General features: G+C 42.8%; 1 protein-coding gene across 9 annotated transcripts in view; it reads left to right on the forward strand.

Moving 5' to 3' along the window:
* Window positions 1–13,148, forward strand: part of ADAM22 (ADAM metallopeptidase domain 22) — a 115,555-nt gene that overhangs the window by 30,552 nt on the left and 71,855 nt on the right. For all 9 annotated transcript variants that reach the window (XM_077304183.1, XM_077304178.1, XM_077304176.1 and 6 more), the window contains one exon: window positions 9,441–9,507. In XM_077304183.1, the coding sequence (XP_077160298.1) occupies window positions 9,441–9,507 (67 nt within the window). The remainder of the gene's footprint in view (window positions 1–9,440; window positions 9,508–13,148) is intronic.

Consider the following 13,148-nt stretch of genomic DNA (forward strand, 5'->3'; position numbering starts at 1 on the left):
GGGAGACAGTGATTTTGATCTGGTGGCCCCCTCTGCCCAAGAAATTCTCCATTGCTTGCAGGATTCTTTCCTCCAAAGAAAGGAATGCAGGCTTTCTCAGCCAGGGTTTCGTGAAACCCTGGAATTTCTTGATGGGTTTTCTAAATGGGTGGGAATTAATTAATTTAAAAAATATTTTTAAAATTTGTTAAACATGTATTGGGTGATATGACCATATGTAGTCATGTGGTATGGGAAGGGACCCTTGATGGATATGTACACAGCTATGCATCCCAACCATATTCTCCATAGAATCATAGAGTTGGAAGGGGCCATACAGGCCATCTAGTCCAACCCCCTGCTCAACGCAGGATAAGCCCAAAGCATCCCAAAGCATCCTAAATCACCATGATTGTACCACTTCTGTGGTTTCTTGAAGTTTGAAGAATGTTTCAGGAGTTTCTCAACTGTAAGAAAGTGGGAAAAGGCTGCTCTAATGGAAGATTCCTAACCATGCCAGGGAACATTGGGTTAACCAGTAGCATATTAAGATCTTATATAATATAACCATTATAGCTCGCCTCTGGAAGCTGAGGATGAGAAAAGGGTTGTGCAGGCCACACTCAACCAAACTTAAAATATTAATTATAGAGAGGTGAATGTACTAGAGGCTTAAACTACTATCTGCCTGCCCTTCTTCCCTCTCTAGAGATGTTATTACTTTGCAGTCACTGCTAGTCAGAGCTGTAGCCTATCTGTTGTATGTATCTAGGGAACTGGGAAGGCTTTGAAGCAGCGCTGCTTAAAAATTACAATTTGATGCCAGAGTAAAGCAGAGGCTTTCTTTCAGAAGACTGTTGGCCTCTTTCCTGAGTGGGTTGCCTGAGCTGAAATAGTGCTGGTTGACAACGGTGCATCCTTTTAAGACTTGCCAGCGCCGAAATCTTGCTGAGTGAAGGGTTGCATTCCTGCATGAATTGCTAGAGCTGAAATCGGGTTGGCAGGGAGGTTGCAGTAGTTCTTCTGGCACAGCTCTCTGCTTCCCGGCACCTTGCTGAAACAGCTCTTGCTAGGCAAAGCATCTTGTGTGCAGAATAGAGATGATTTCCTGAATGGCTTTTACAAGATGGTCACCAGCCAAGGCTGAAAGGAGGGTCTGCAGCACATGTATGGGCCAGAGGAATGAGTGGTTGTCATGTCGTGTAGACGGAAAGCAAAGCCTGGTTTACATGTCCTAATTTGTACCGAAATGTGTATTTTCAAAGCCGAATATCGTCTGATGTATGAACCTGAATTTTTAAAAATATTTTTTTAAATGACGTGTTCACCAGAAGCTAGCTCTGTTGGTTAACAAGTGCCAGTTTGTGTGTTTTAATGTACAGAATTTATTTGAATTTATTTATTTACAATTGCCTTGCAGGGGATATTGACCGCCTAATGAGGACACTGACAACTGTAATTTGACGTAAAACATTTGGTCACAGCCTTTATTCAACATTGAGTGTGGCAAGCATGGGGAGAGAAACTTGCCCTCTTGTAGTCAGCTGACCATAAGTCAGCCAATCACAGCCTGCCCCTCAACACGTTGCATTGGCTACCCAGCCCAGAATCCTGGATACAATGGGAGGCTGAAAAAGGGGGGAGGCAACATGGAGTGATCCCTCTGGGCGTCAGCCTCTGTTGGGTTCTCCTGCCTCCCGGAAATGCAACCCTTCAACCAGGCTCTGCATTCACACAGCCCCCTAAGGGGCTATATTGATGCACATGACTGGATGACCTTGGGCCTGTCATTCTCTTAGCCTTGTCTCCTCACAGTGTTGTTGAGAGGGTCAAATGAGGGAGAGGAGAATGAGCAATGAGAAAGATGGTAGGCAAATGAAGCACGTAAATGAACAATAAGTTTCACTACACCTTCCACAATCTGATTGAGAAGGCATTTGACTGTATTTTAAAAGCTTTCTGTCTTCTTTGCAGCCTCCATATTCTTACCTTTCTCGAGAGCCAACTTGGTTAAATAGTGGTTAAGAGTAGCGGCTTCTAATCTGGGAAGCCGGGTTTGTTTCCCCACTCCTCTACATACAGACAGCTGGGGGGAACATGGGCTAGTCACAGCCCTGATAGTGCTTTTCTGACTGAGCAGTATTATCTGGGCTCTCTTAGCCTCACCTATTTCACAGGGTGTCTTTTGTGGGGAGAGGAAGGGAAAGCTGCTTTGAGACTTCTTTGGGCAGTGAAAAGAGGGGTATAAAACCAACTCTTCTTCTTCCTTCTCTCCTTCCTGCCTGCCTACTCACCAGCTTACCTTATATCTGCCCACATTGTCAGCTATAATTATTTACTTCATTTATACTCTTCCTCTTTCCACCATGAGGACCCAGATGGGCTTTTGTCATTCTCCTTTTCTCCATTTTATCCTTACAACAATCTGGTAAAATAAGTGAGACTGAAGATGTGTAACTGGCCCAAGATTACCCAGTGAGTATCCATGGCAGAATGGTGTTTTGAACCTAGGTTCCCCAGATCCTGCTCCGAAACTGCAATAATTACATCACACTAGCTTTCATGGGGTGGCTGCTTGTAAACAGTAGCAAGCAGCTGGGTCAGGGCAAGCCATGCAAGTTGTATGGTAGCAAGTCACCCAATGGCTATTGCAGGCCTGGCCCCCACTGAGTTCTATCTCAAAGGCCAAAACCTGGAAAGGGCTCTGCCTCTCCTTCTGTCTTTATTAACAGAAACCAAGGCCTGAAGGCTGACAACACTGTTGGAGTTACCTATCAATGACTACTGAGAGAGCATTAAGGTGTTGTTGTTTTTTTAAATCTACCAATGCTTCTTTTATTTGTGAGAAAGTTAAACCTCCCCCATGAATTTTTTAAAAGAAGATTTCAGATTTTCTTAAAAACTTGGACTTCTATCAGATTTTTAGAAAGATCTGTCTTGTCTGTTCATGATCTCAACTGCCAGATTTAAGTATCCGCAGATGGAACCACATCAAGAATTGCATATACCGAGGAAGAAAAAGTTATTTTTATCCACTTTTTCTGTTCCACACCTAATTTTATAAATTCCAGAAGAGCCAGTGTAGAATAATGGTTAGAATGGTTGTATGAAGACTCAGGAAACTTGGACTGATTCTGCACTTTTATTTTTTTCCATTGTGAATCCTGCTGAATTCCGATCGATTTGAATTCGGGTCTTCCTCTATTCCCCCCCCAATTGAAACAGAGTTCTGCACTTGATTGGGGAAGCTCAAAATGGGGAGGGATGCCAATTGCAGCAGGAGTCTCTTTTCTTGAACGGGGCAGAGGGGAGAGGATTGGAGACAGCAGAGGAGTGTAAAATAACAAGAGGCAAATCTCTGCTGAAAGAAGTTAGGGCTTCTGGAGCCCACATTTACTCATGGTGGTTTTTGAAATATCAAGGCTTATATCTACTCCAGGATATCATGGGAGAAAGGTAGGGTCACCACGAATCAATCATGCATGTTGCAGAGGGAAAATTTAAAGCACCCAAAATTAAAATGGAAATTGAATTCAGTGTAGACTGCAGGGATTTAGTTGATCTGGGAGTGGGTAAAAAGCCCCATGCAGATTACATCATGGATTCAAATCTTCAGTCAGGCGTAAATTAGTGACTTTGGGCTAATCACTCATTTTCAGCCTAATGTTCATGAAAGGGGGTTTTCGCAGCTTTTTGGAGCAGAAGGTGAGGAGAACAGTGCAAAAATCATGCATATTTTGCTGATATCATTGTAGTCAAAAATATATTATGAGTGAAAAATATATTTGCCAAATTTGATTGGAACAAAGATGTGCAATTTTTAAAACTATGTTACAGACTTGGTTAAATTTGCTATTGCTTAGAAATTATTTGTGGGAGTTTGGTTCCAAACCTGATATGTATTGTTACTGTCAGCTACAAAACAATCCAGGGCCATTGAATCCTTATTTAGTCCTTTAAAAATCTATAAATAGCACATAGTACATCGGAATGGCTTTTTATAGCAACATCAATATTTTAACAGCATCGAGGGAGATTTCAGATGGTTGTAGTGTTGAAAATGCAGTTGCACAGAAAAAGGAGCCTTTGAAATATTTAAATAGCTAGACTGTTGTGAACAGTGGAAATGCTACAGAATTTGCGCTATTCAGTTGGTTTATTTAAATAAAAACATCTTTCGCACAGCTTTAGAAGTATATATCAGCGATGCGCTGAGTTAATCAGTTTTAGTTGAATCACAGAAATGTGATCGTTCCTTTTTATTTTGACATCTTCTTATTCCGCATACTTAAACAAAAATGTACCAGCATAATTACACAGGTCATTGCTTTCATCAATAAACTGTCCAAGCATTGGACTGATTGACACACCATTAAAAAGTAGCAGAACAAATTTTTAGTCCAGTGGCACTTTTAAGACCAAAAAAGTTTTATTCGAGGTATGAGCTTTTGTGTGCATGCACGCTTCTTCGGATACAATGAAATGGAAATTACTAGTCGATGCATATAGGTAAAGGGTGAGCAGTAACTGTTGTATGAGTGCTTTCTGATAACATCGAGTGGAGAATATGAATAGTAACAACATAGCTATGGTTTAAAATTTGTAAGGACATCTCTGAACGAGCCAACCTCTTCTTGCCAGGAGATGGAAGGGCAGCCTTGCTCGAGATTTGTCTTTGGCCTGTGAAGACAACTTCAGGTTGGAAGTTGAACTGCAACGTGGTTCTATGCAGCTCTTAATCAAGCATTCCATTTCCCATAAAAAAATCTAGCAGGCAAGATCCCTGCAGACAACATCTTATATATATTTAATCAGATTCTGATGAAGATGCCGCTTCTCCTTGCAATCCCTTTGTTTACAGACGAATGCCTTAGTGTGGCACACTGTTCATGAATAAATGGTTAATGATCAGTTCTTGTTTTTTGTGTGCATTTCGAGAATTTTTGTCATGTTGTTACTTGTTCTGATTATGGTTATTATTGGCTACATGATTTGTTATTGACCCGGAGCATTTTCATGGAGAATGTGGCACACATCTACAAAGACAGAACATCTCCTTGTTCTGCCTCATTTGGACAATGTTACCTTAGCTGGGATGTGTCGCTGTAATGTTAATGATGATGGATATGCTCTAGATCAGGGGTAGTCATACTGCTCATGGACTACAATTCCCATGAGTCCCCTGCCAGCGAATGCTGGACATCTGGAGGGCCGCAGTTTGACTACCCCTGCCTAGATCTTGTGGTCAGGTTCTGGAGTCTGTGGTCAAATAATTAGGATTGCCCCAACTTCTTCATACCTAATTCTATCATTAGGCAATTAGTGTTCTATTGATTATCCGTTGAAGTGAATGATTATGCATGTTTTTTTTTTGTTTTGTTTATCTTCTGGCGAGACCATTGTGAAGATGTTAGTGATCAGACCTCAAGAATAATTTTTTCCCTCTTGGCTGCAAGTTATAGTACACAGTGCTGATGTTGATGGACTGATGGTTTGCAGAGTTCTGTGTAAATATGCAGAGTGGCTCTTCCCTTACAGTCCCATCCCATCACACAGTGTACTGAGTCATGCAACCCGCCCCTCCCCCCCAAAAAACCCATATAATTAACGGTAAGGCCCCATGTTCCTTGAGAAAATGTTCTTTTCCTATCTATCTTGGGCCCCATATCTGATTTCACCAAAGGAGCCCTGCACATGATACATCAATGTTTAGTGTCAAGGCATGTTGCAGAAGCACTTTGGCCCTTCCGCTGCTTATGGCTGCTGCCCCTGCCCCTCCTACATGGTTTGCCAGACACTGGCATAGTGCCAGTACAATCAGTAAGCACAAAGGCCTCATTCCCGTAACTGGAGTGCTGTTCTTCAAATGTTCTTGAATATGAGAACTATAAAGGTAAAGGTATCCCCTGTGCAAGCACCGGGTCATGTCTGATCCTTGAGGTGACGCCCTCTAGCGTTTTCTTGTCAGACTCAATACGGGGTGGTTTGCCAGTGCCTTCCCCAGTCATTACCGTTTACCCCCAGCAGCAAGCTGGGTACTCATTTACCAACCTCGGAAGGATGGAAGGCTGAGTCAACCTTGAACCGGCTGCTGGGATCGAACTCCCAGCCTCATGGACAAATCTTCAGACAGCATGTCGTCTGCCTTACCACCCTGCGCCACAAGAGGCTCATATGAGAACTATACTCATGCTCATAAAGCTTGTACATGTGGTACCCATTTGTGATGGATGTGTAAGGAAAGGGGGCCAACACTCCCCCACTATCTTTCTGTGTGGATTGACATTGTATGCTGATACGTCAGGTACACAAAGCTCTGCTGTGAATTATTGTTTGTACTTATTTCTGAACACTCACCTATTAGGGTTTCTAGTGCACCTTGCAGATACATAATTGTGTGGGATTAAGGAATGATAATTCGTTCTGTTTAAGTCTGTCAGAGTTTGAGTTGGGATTCACTGTATTTCGCAGGGTTTTTATATTTTGAAGATCTTAGAGCAGGGGTGGCAAAACTGTGGCTCTCCAGATGTCCATGGACTACAATTCCCATGAGCCCCTGCCAGTGCATGCCATTTTGCATGTGTATATATAACCGTTTCAAAGTACAGCAGCGCTGCTTTCCCTCTCCATATGGTTTTTAACAAGAACGCGGAAACAGTGATGTTCTGGATGGAGTTTTAACTATTTCACTGGAAGAATCCGAGGTCATGTGTGTTTCTCTGTGAAGTACAAAACTAATGCACAAAGTACTCTGCTTCTTTTTCCAAGACGCTTATCTCAGTGGCTGGCTAGATGTTTCAACAATGTTGTAATGGAGTAGCTGTATCAATGTCTGTGGGCAAGAACCAAGATTACCATGTCCATAACAGCAAGAGTCCATAAGTTCATTGTCTCAATAATTGAACCTAGGATGTAGATTGATCAGGAATATAACCAGGTACAGAGTTCTGGAGTGACAACCAACCAGCCACCACCTCTTCCTTTTATTATATTTATTGTTGTTATTGTTATTGTTATTTATTACATAACACTTCCAATCATGAAAGGAGCCTTGCACAACAGGCTGGTAGGGATTGCAATAAGAGATTCAGAAATATTTGGAATTCCTCACATAGACCTATTATGCACAGCGGCAGCTACGCTTGGCTGCCACCGTGCCATTGTGGTGGGGCAAAAAGCCCTGCCCTGTGTACGCACGGGGGAGGAGCTCCCCTGGTGCACAATGGCTGCCCCGGTGCAATGGCCCCGCACACACTACATGGGGCCGGAAGCGCCGGAAGTGTTTCGAAGTGGCAGCGGCGGTGGGATCAGGGGCATGGGGCCTGGCTCCTCCAATTATGCACAGGGCTAGCCCAACCTAGCTTTCGCCTGCACCCTCAGGAGACGCAGGAATGCGGATGAATCCATGTTTCCTTAACGCGTGTCTTCCGAGGGCCTGGGCTTGGCGGCACTGGTGGTGACGTTGAGCATAATTGGGTATTTCCCCTGAAGCCCTGTTGCTGCCAGCTCAGGTATTCCAGCACATGCATAATGGGTCATAATGCTATATTCTGAAAATGCCCAAGTCCATGTCTTATCATTTTAGTTCTTTGTCATAATTTTGGATGCTTGGAATCTCACCAGATGCTGGGAAATGAAAGTAAAACATAATCCCCAAGCCCAGAATTCAGATGGAATGTGATTGTGACTAGGTATACCAGGTCTCCCACTTTGGTGGGGGAACGGCTGGTGGTGCAGTGCTACTTCTTGCTGGGGTGGAGTGGGGGGAGGAAATGGGGAGGAATCAGAATGAACAAGGAGTGATGTCAGTGTGCCAGGGGGACATTCTGTCATTCACCAGAAATTCTATGACAAATTCTATAGTTTGTTCCAGAACTGACTTTGCAACCCTGGGGAGGCCAGGTCTCAACTCCAAACTCTCCCACCTTTCTTGTTTGTTTGTTTGTTTATTTAGATTTTTATACCGCCTTTCCATACGGCTCTGGGTGGTTTACATAAAACATCATATACCAAATATAACAGTCATAATATATACCATATACCATAATATATACCATATATATCAACTAGAATATTTCAACAGAAACATTGTTCAACATGGGCAGTAACTTTAACTTGGGCTGGTAGCCCTAATTGTGACCTGTCAGATTCAGAATTTAAAAATTCAGAATTTCCAAATATTTGGGATTTCCGTTAAATGCCGTAGGAAAAAATGGCCTGGTTCTCCTCCTCATGCTCATGACTCATTAGGAGCGGAAGGTGATTTTATCTGGCTCTTCATCTTTTCTGCAACACCCCCTTGTATGCTGCATTCCTGATCCTCAGAATAAAGTTTAGGGACAGATGGTGGGGGAAAATGGAATTAGCTTTCTGTTATTATGATGTTGATCTTTATCGGTTAATTGGAACCATTCTTCTGTCATCTATTCATTTTAGATAGCATCTCATTATTTCAGTTAGTTCTGACACCTTGGAGAAACGGTTCCTTCTCTTAGAAAAACAAATTTATGCATTAATGAAAAATTCTCTCCCCCCTCCCCTTGAAGACTGGCAATGATTGGGTAACGCTTGTCCCCTTTAGAGCGGGTTATGAAATTTTAAAAAAGTTATTAAAACCCTATGTCCACTCATTTTCCTTTGCCTGCATTAACCCCATTTTCACCTGCTGTTGTGTTTCTTGAAATCAATCCTATGCTGTTTTTGCACGGACGATTAGCTCCATCACTGCACTCAAAAACAGTGTTTTTAAAAATATTCCCATGACATCCTTCCCCTTTCATTATCCTTTGTTCCAGTGTTTCTGAAACCTGCTTTGATGTGATGTTTCTGGAAACATTACAGCAAAAGCAAGATTGCTCTTGATATGGAAAACAAGGTATGGATTTCTTTGCACCTCCCTGCCCACATCTGGAAACATTTTCCCCCTTCACCCATCTCACCAGCAGCAGGCTTTTTGCCCGTTTTTTTAAAGCAAAACATCTGCTTAAAAAACAAAACAAGGGAGTCCAAAGAGCTTTAGGATGGGCTAAACGTGCCCCTGGAAGCTTCAGAGTTTGAGGCACCTTGGATAGTGGGAGCTGAATTGTCAGTCTGCTCTGCTCTACGGTTATTAAGAATTCTCTTTACCCAAATTCTCCCTGAAATCCAACAATCATTTTCTTTTCCTCTTAGGCATTGTGAGTCTGCTTTTAAAAATAAAACTTTCACTTTAGCTGAAAGAGTAGACAAATGCTGTATTTTGTGCACTGGATCCTGACAGTGAGACTGGATTCAAAGTTTTCCTTCTGATTGTAGAACTGTCCCATCTGCAGAAGAACTTCTGTGAGTGGGAGATACACCTTTGGATTTAGTCTGCATGTACTGAGGAAATATGCATTGTTGATTTATAGGCTTTTCAAAAAGCATTCGCTCATTGACTGTCACTTCACATATTCATACTTCGTCTTTTCTATCTTTTGCAGTGATTTACTATCGTCAGACTACATTGAAAGACATATGGAGTATGGAGGAAAGATGGTGGAAGTTAAAGTAAGAACTTGGTCTTTGTGGTTATCTTTCATAACTCTGTCTGAGCAATAATGGCTATCCAGCGCTTGAATAAACTGCAGAAAAAAACATGTTGATTTGGGTCGACTTTTTGCTCACCCCTGTAAAAAATTCTAATTTCAGCAGGTAAACTCAAAGTTGTGAAAATATGTTCTAGCATAACACATCTAGAATCATAGAATCATAGAGTTGGAAGGGGCCATACAGGCCATCTAGTCCAACCCCCTGCTCAACGCAGGATCAGCCCAAACCATCCTAAAGCAAAAAATATTTCCATGGTATTTAATGCCCTTAAGCTAATTTACGAGCCTCTTGTGGCGCAGAGTGGTAAGGCAGTGATATGCTGTCTGAAGCTGTCTGCCCATGAGGTTGGGAGTTCGATCCCAGCAGCCGGCTCAAGGTTGACTCAGCCTTCCATCCTTCCGAGGTCGGTAAAATGAGTACCCAGCTTGCTGGGGGGGTAAGCGGTAATGACTGGGGAAGGCACTGGCAAACCACCCCGTATTGAGTCTGCCATGAAAACGCTGGAGGGCGTCACCCCGAGGGTCAGACATGACCCGGTGCTTGCACAGGGGATACCTTTACCTTTACCTTTAAGCTAATTTACAGCCTCCAGAGATGCAAAGATTGTTCCCCTTTTCCCACCCTGATAAGACACTTGTGGACTTGGGAGGCTTGGGGCAGAGGTTCGGCCACTAAGATGCTGTTGGGAATCACTGAAGAATTATGCTCAGGATTGATTGAAGAGCTTATTTTTTTAGTGGAGATCAAATTATTTTAGTAGCAAATAAGGACTGTGCTAATTTTACTGCAAACAGCTGCTTTTGAACAGTCTGCAATAGGGATTTAGTAGAGAAGCTGAGATCAAAGGGGTGTGAACTTTCTTTTCAGTTATGTATTTGGTAGAACTTCAGGGTACGATGATGGAAATTAGCTCTGGGGCATTAATTGATGTTATCCAGGGAGAGGGAGATGCATCAGCAAGCACAGAATGTGCCAGGAAGGAAGAAAATTGGAGCCCATCCCAGCGTTGTGCTCTGTAGGTGAAGTGGTGGTACGGCTTGTGCAATTAAAGCCAGTTCTGCATACCAGATGCAAATGTATACCACCTCCAAAGTTGCTTCTTTAATTTCTTTTATATGGTAAACGCTTCAGTTCTTTTCCATATGGTTTTGTATACGGTAAACCCTCCAGTGCAGAATGTGCCCAAGGAAGACTATATAGATAGAAAGAGGAGAAACTTCAGAGATGAAGCATTAGCTATAATGTAATCTTCATATTGCTTTACCTGAACAGTGTGAAAATGCTTCCTTGATGAATAGCAAACAAGCACATAAGCAAGAAACCGGCTTTTTCTCTCTTTGGTTATGGATATATTTTGTGAGCTATGAAGTGCTACTAGGAGATGAGAGCCAGCACAGTATAGTGGTTAGAGTGACAGACTAGGATCTGGGAAATCTCTGTCATGGACATTCACCGGGCAACCTTGGGCCAGTCAGTCTGTCAGTCTACCCAACCTCACAAAGGAATGTTGTGAAAATAAAATGGTGGAGAGAACAGAGTTGGAAACTGCTTTGGATCCCCACTGGGGAGAAAGCGGGGTATAAGTAGAAGAGTTGGTTCTTATATGCTGCTTTTCTCTACCCAAAGGAGTCCCAAAGTGGCTTACATTCGCCTTCCCTTTCCTCTCCCCACAACAGACACCGTGTAGGTGAGGCTGAGAGAGCCCTGATATTACTGAAGAAGAGTTGGTTCTTATATGCCGCTTTTCTCTACCGAAGTAGTCTCAAAGTGGCTTACAATCTCCTTCCCTTTCCTCTCCCCACAACAGACACCCTATGAGGGAAGTGAGGCTGACAAAGCCCTGATATTACTGCTTGGTAAGAACAGCTTTATTAGTGCTGTGGCAAGCTTAAGGTCACCCTAACAACTACACCAAGCTGATCAACTACACTAAGGATCAGTTGCAGATACAGATAACAGGGTCTCTTTGCATTGTTTTGTTTGAAGATTCTGTTAATGAATCTGATATTGGCCAGAATTCCTGCACTGCAGTGATGTGCAGCTACCTAGCTGTGTGATCATTTCATCCTTCCAGGATAAGTCCATCATAACACAGACAGTAGGATAACAGAAAGGGTTATGCCATATATTTAAATAACTTGTCCTTCCTGTCACCATTGTTTTTAACCACGATACACAAGTCATGAAATGGAGTTTGTTGTTCAGCGCTATTTCTAAACAACCCAGCTGTTGGTGCTCCGATTTGCATGTCTGTGTTCAATTGGGTCTGTGTTTGCAAATAAAGATAATCCTTTTCAGTTGCAGAACTGCAACGCGGTCTAATGATATCATGAGGCAGGAACGTTTGTGATCATGCAAGGAAGGAACTTAATCTAGATTTTATAAATCACAAAGATGGGTTCATGGTACCCATGAGTTTCACAGTTAGTGGGGTTGGTTGTGTACCCACTGTGAGAACATCACCAAATCCACCGGTTGATTTTATCCTATAACTGGTGTATTTATATATACACACACACATACATACACACACACCAGTTGTTCGATATTTTATCCTAAATAGTTAACCACATTCACTTATTGGCAAAAACTATAACAGTGGTATATAGCAGCTGATTCTACATATCATGTAGTTTACAGTTCAAAGCTCTTTACCGGCTTCAAGACATACACAGATTTTTTAAAAATCCCCTTCTAAAGCAAACAACACTGATATGTGAATGGCAGATCATTTGTAACAGGGGTAGTCAAACTACGGACCTCCAGATGTCCATGGACTACAATTCCCATGAGCCCCTGCCAGCTCATGGGAATTGTAGTCCATGGACATCTGAAGGGCCACAGTTTGACTACCAGTTTGGTGTAGTGGTTAGGAGTGCGGACTTGTAATCTGGCATGCCAGGTTTGATTCTGCGCTCCCCCACATGCAACCAGCTGGGTGACCTTGGGCTCGCCACGGCACTGATAAAACTGTTCTGACCGGGCAGTGATATCAGTGCTCTCTCAGCCTCACCCACCCCACAGGGTGTCTGTTGTGGGGAGAGGAATGGGAAGGCGACTGTAAGCCGCTTTGAGCCTCCTTCGGGTAGGGAAAAGCGGCATATAAGAACCAACTCTTCTTCTTCTCTTCTTCTACCCCTGATTTGTAGGAAGAACTGTCAAACTGAAAACTGCCAGTCCCACCGCCCCTGCCTTTCCCTATTTCCCTCCAGCCTCACTCCAAGACTTGCTTGCATAGCTTACATTTCATGTCCTAGGGGTACCAACTTCCAGGTAGGATCCGGACTTAAACTGATTTCTAAACTACATAGACCAGTTCCCCTGTTTCAGAGGGTGGACTTCCCAAACTCGGGCAGTGTCTAGAACTCTCCAGGAATTTCGCAAGATGAATTTGGCAACTTTAGCTGTTTACAGGTTTTTTCCCTTCATAACTTAAAATACTGCATGTCTGTGTAGCAAGAGCCCAATACATGGAAATGCTTCCATGGAAGTGTATGTTACAATAAAAATAGGCTTAGTCTTTGGTTACCAGTAGGCTTTAGTTACAAGACTTCTGTTTATTGTTGCTGGAATAAACAAAGCTACTTGTCTGGAATTGT

The sequence above is a fragment of the Paroedura picta genome, chromosome 11 (assembly GCF_049243985.1).
Source record: "Paroedura picta isolate Pp20150507F chromosome 11, Ppicta_v3.0, whole genome shotgun sequence".
Taxonomy (NCBI): Eukaryota; Metazoa; Chordata; class Lepidosauria; order Squamata; family Gekkonidae; genus Paroedura; species Paroedura picta.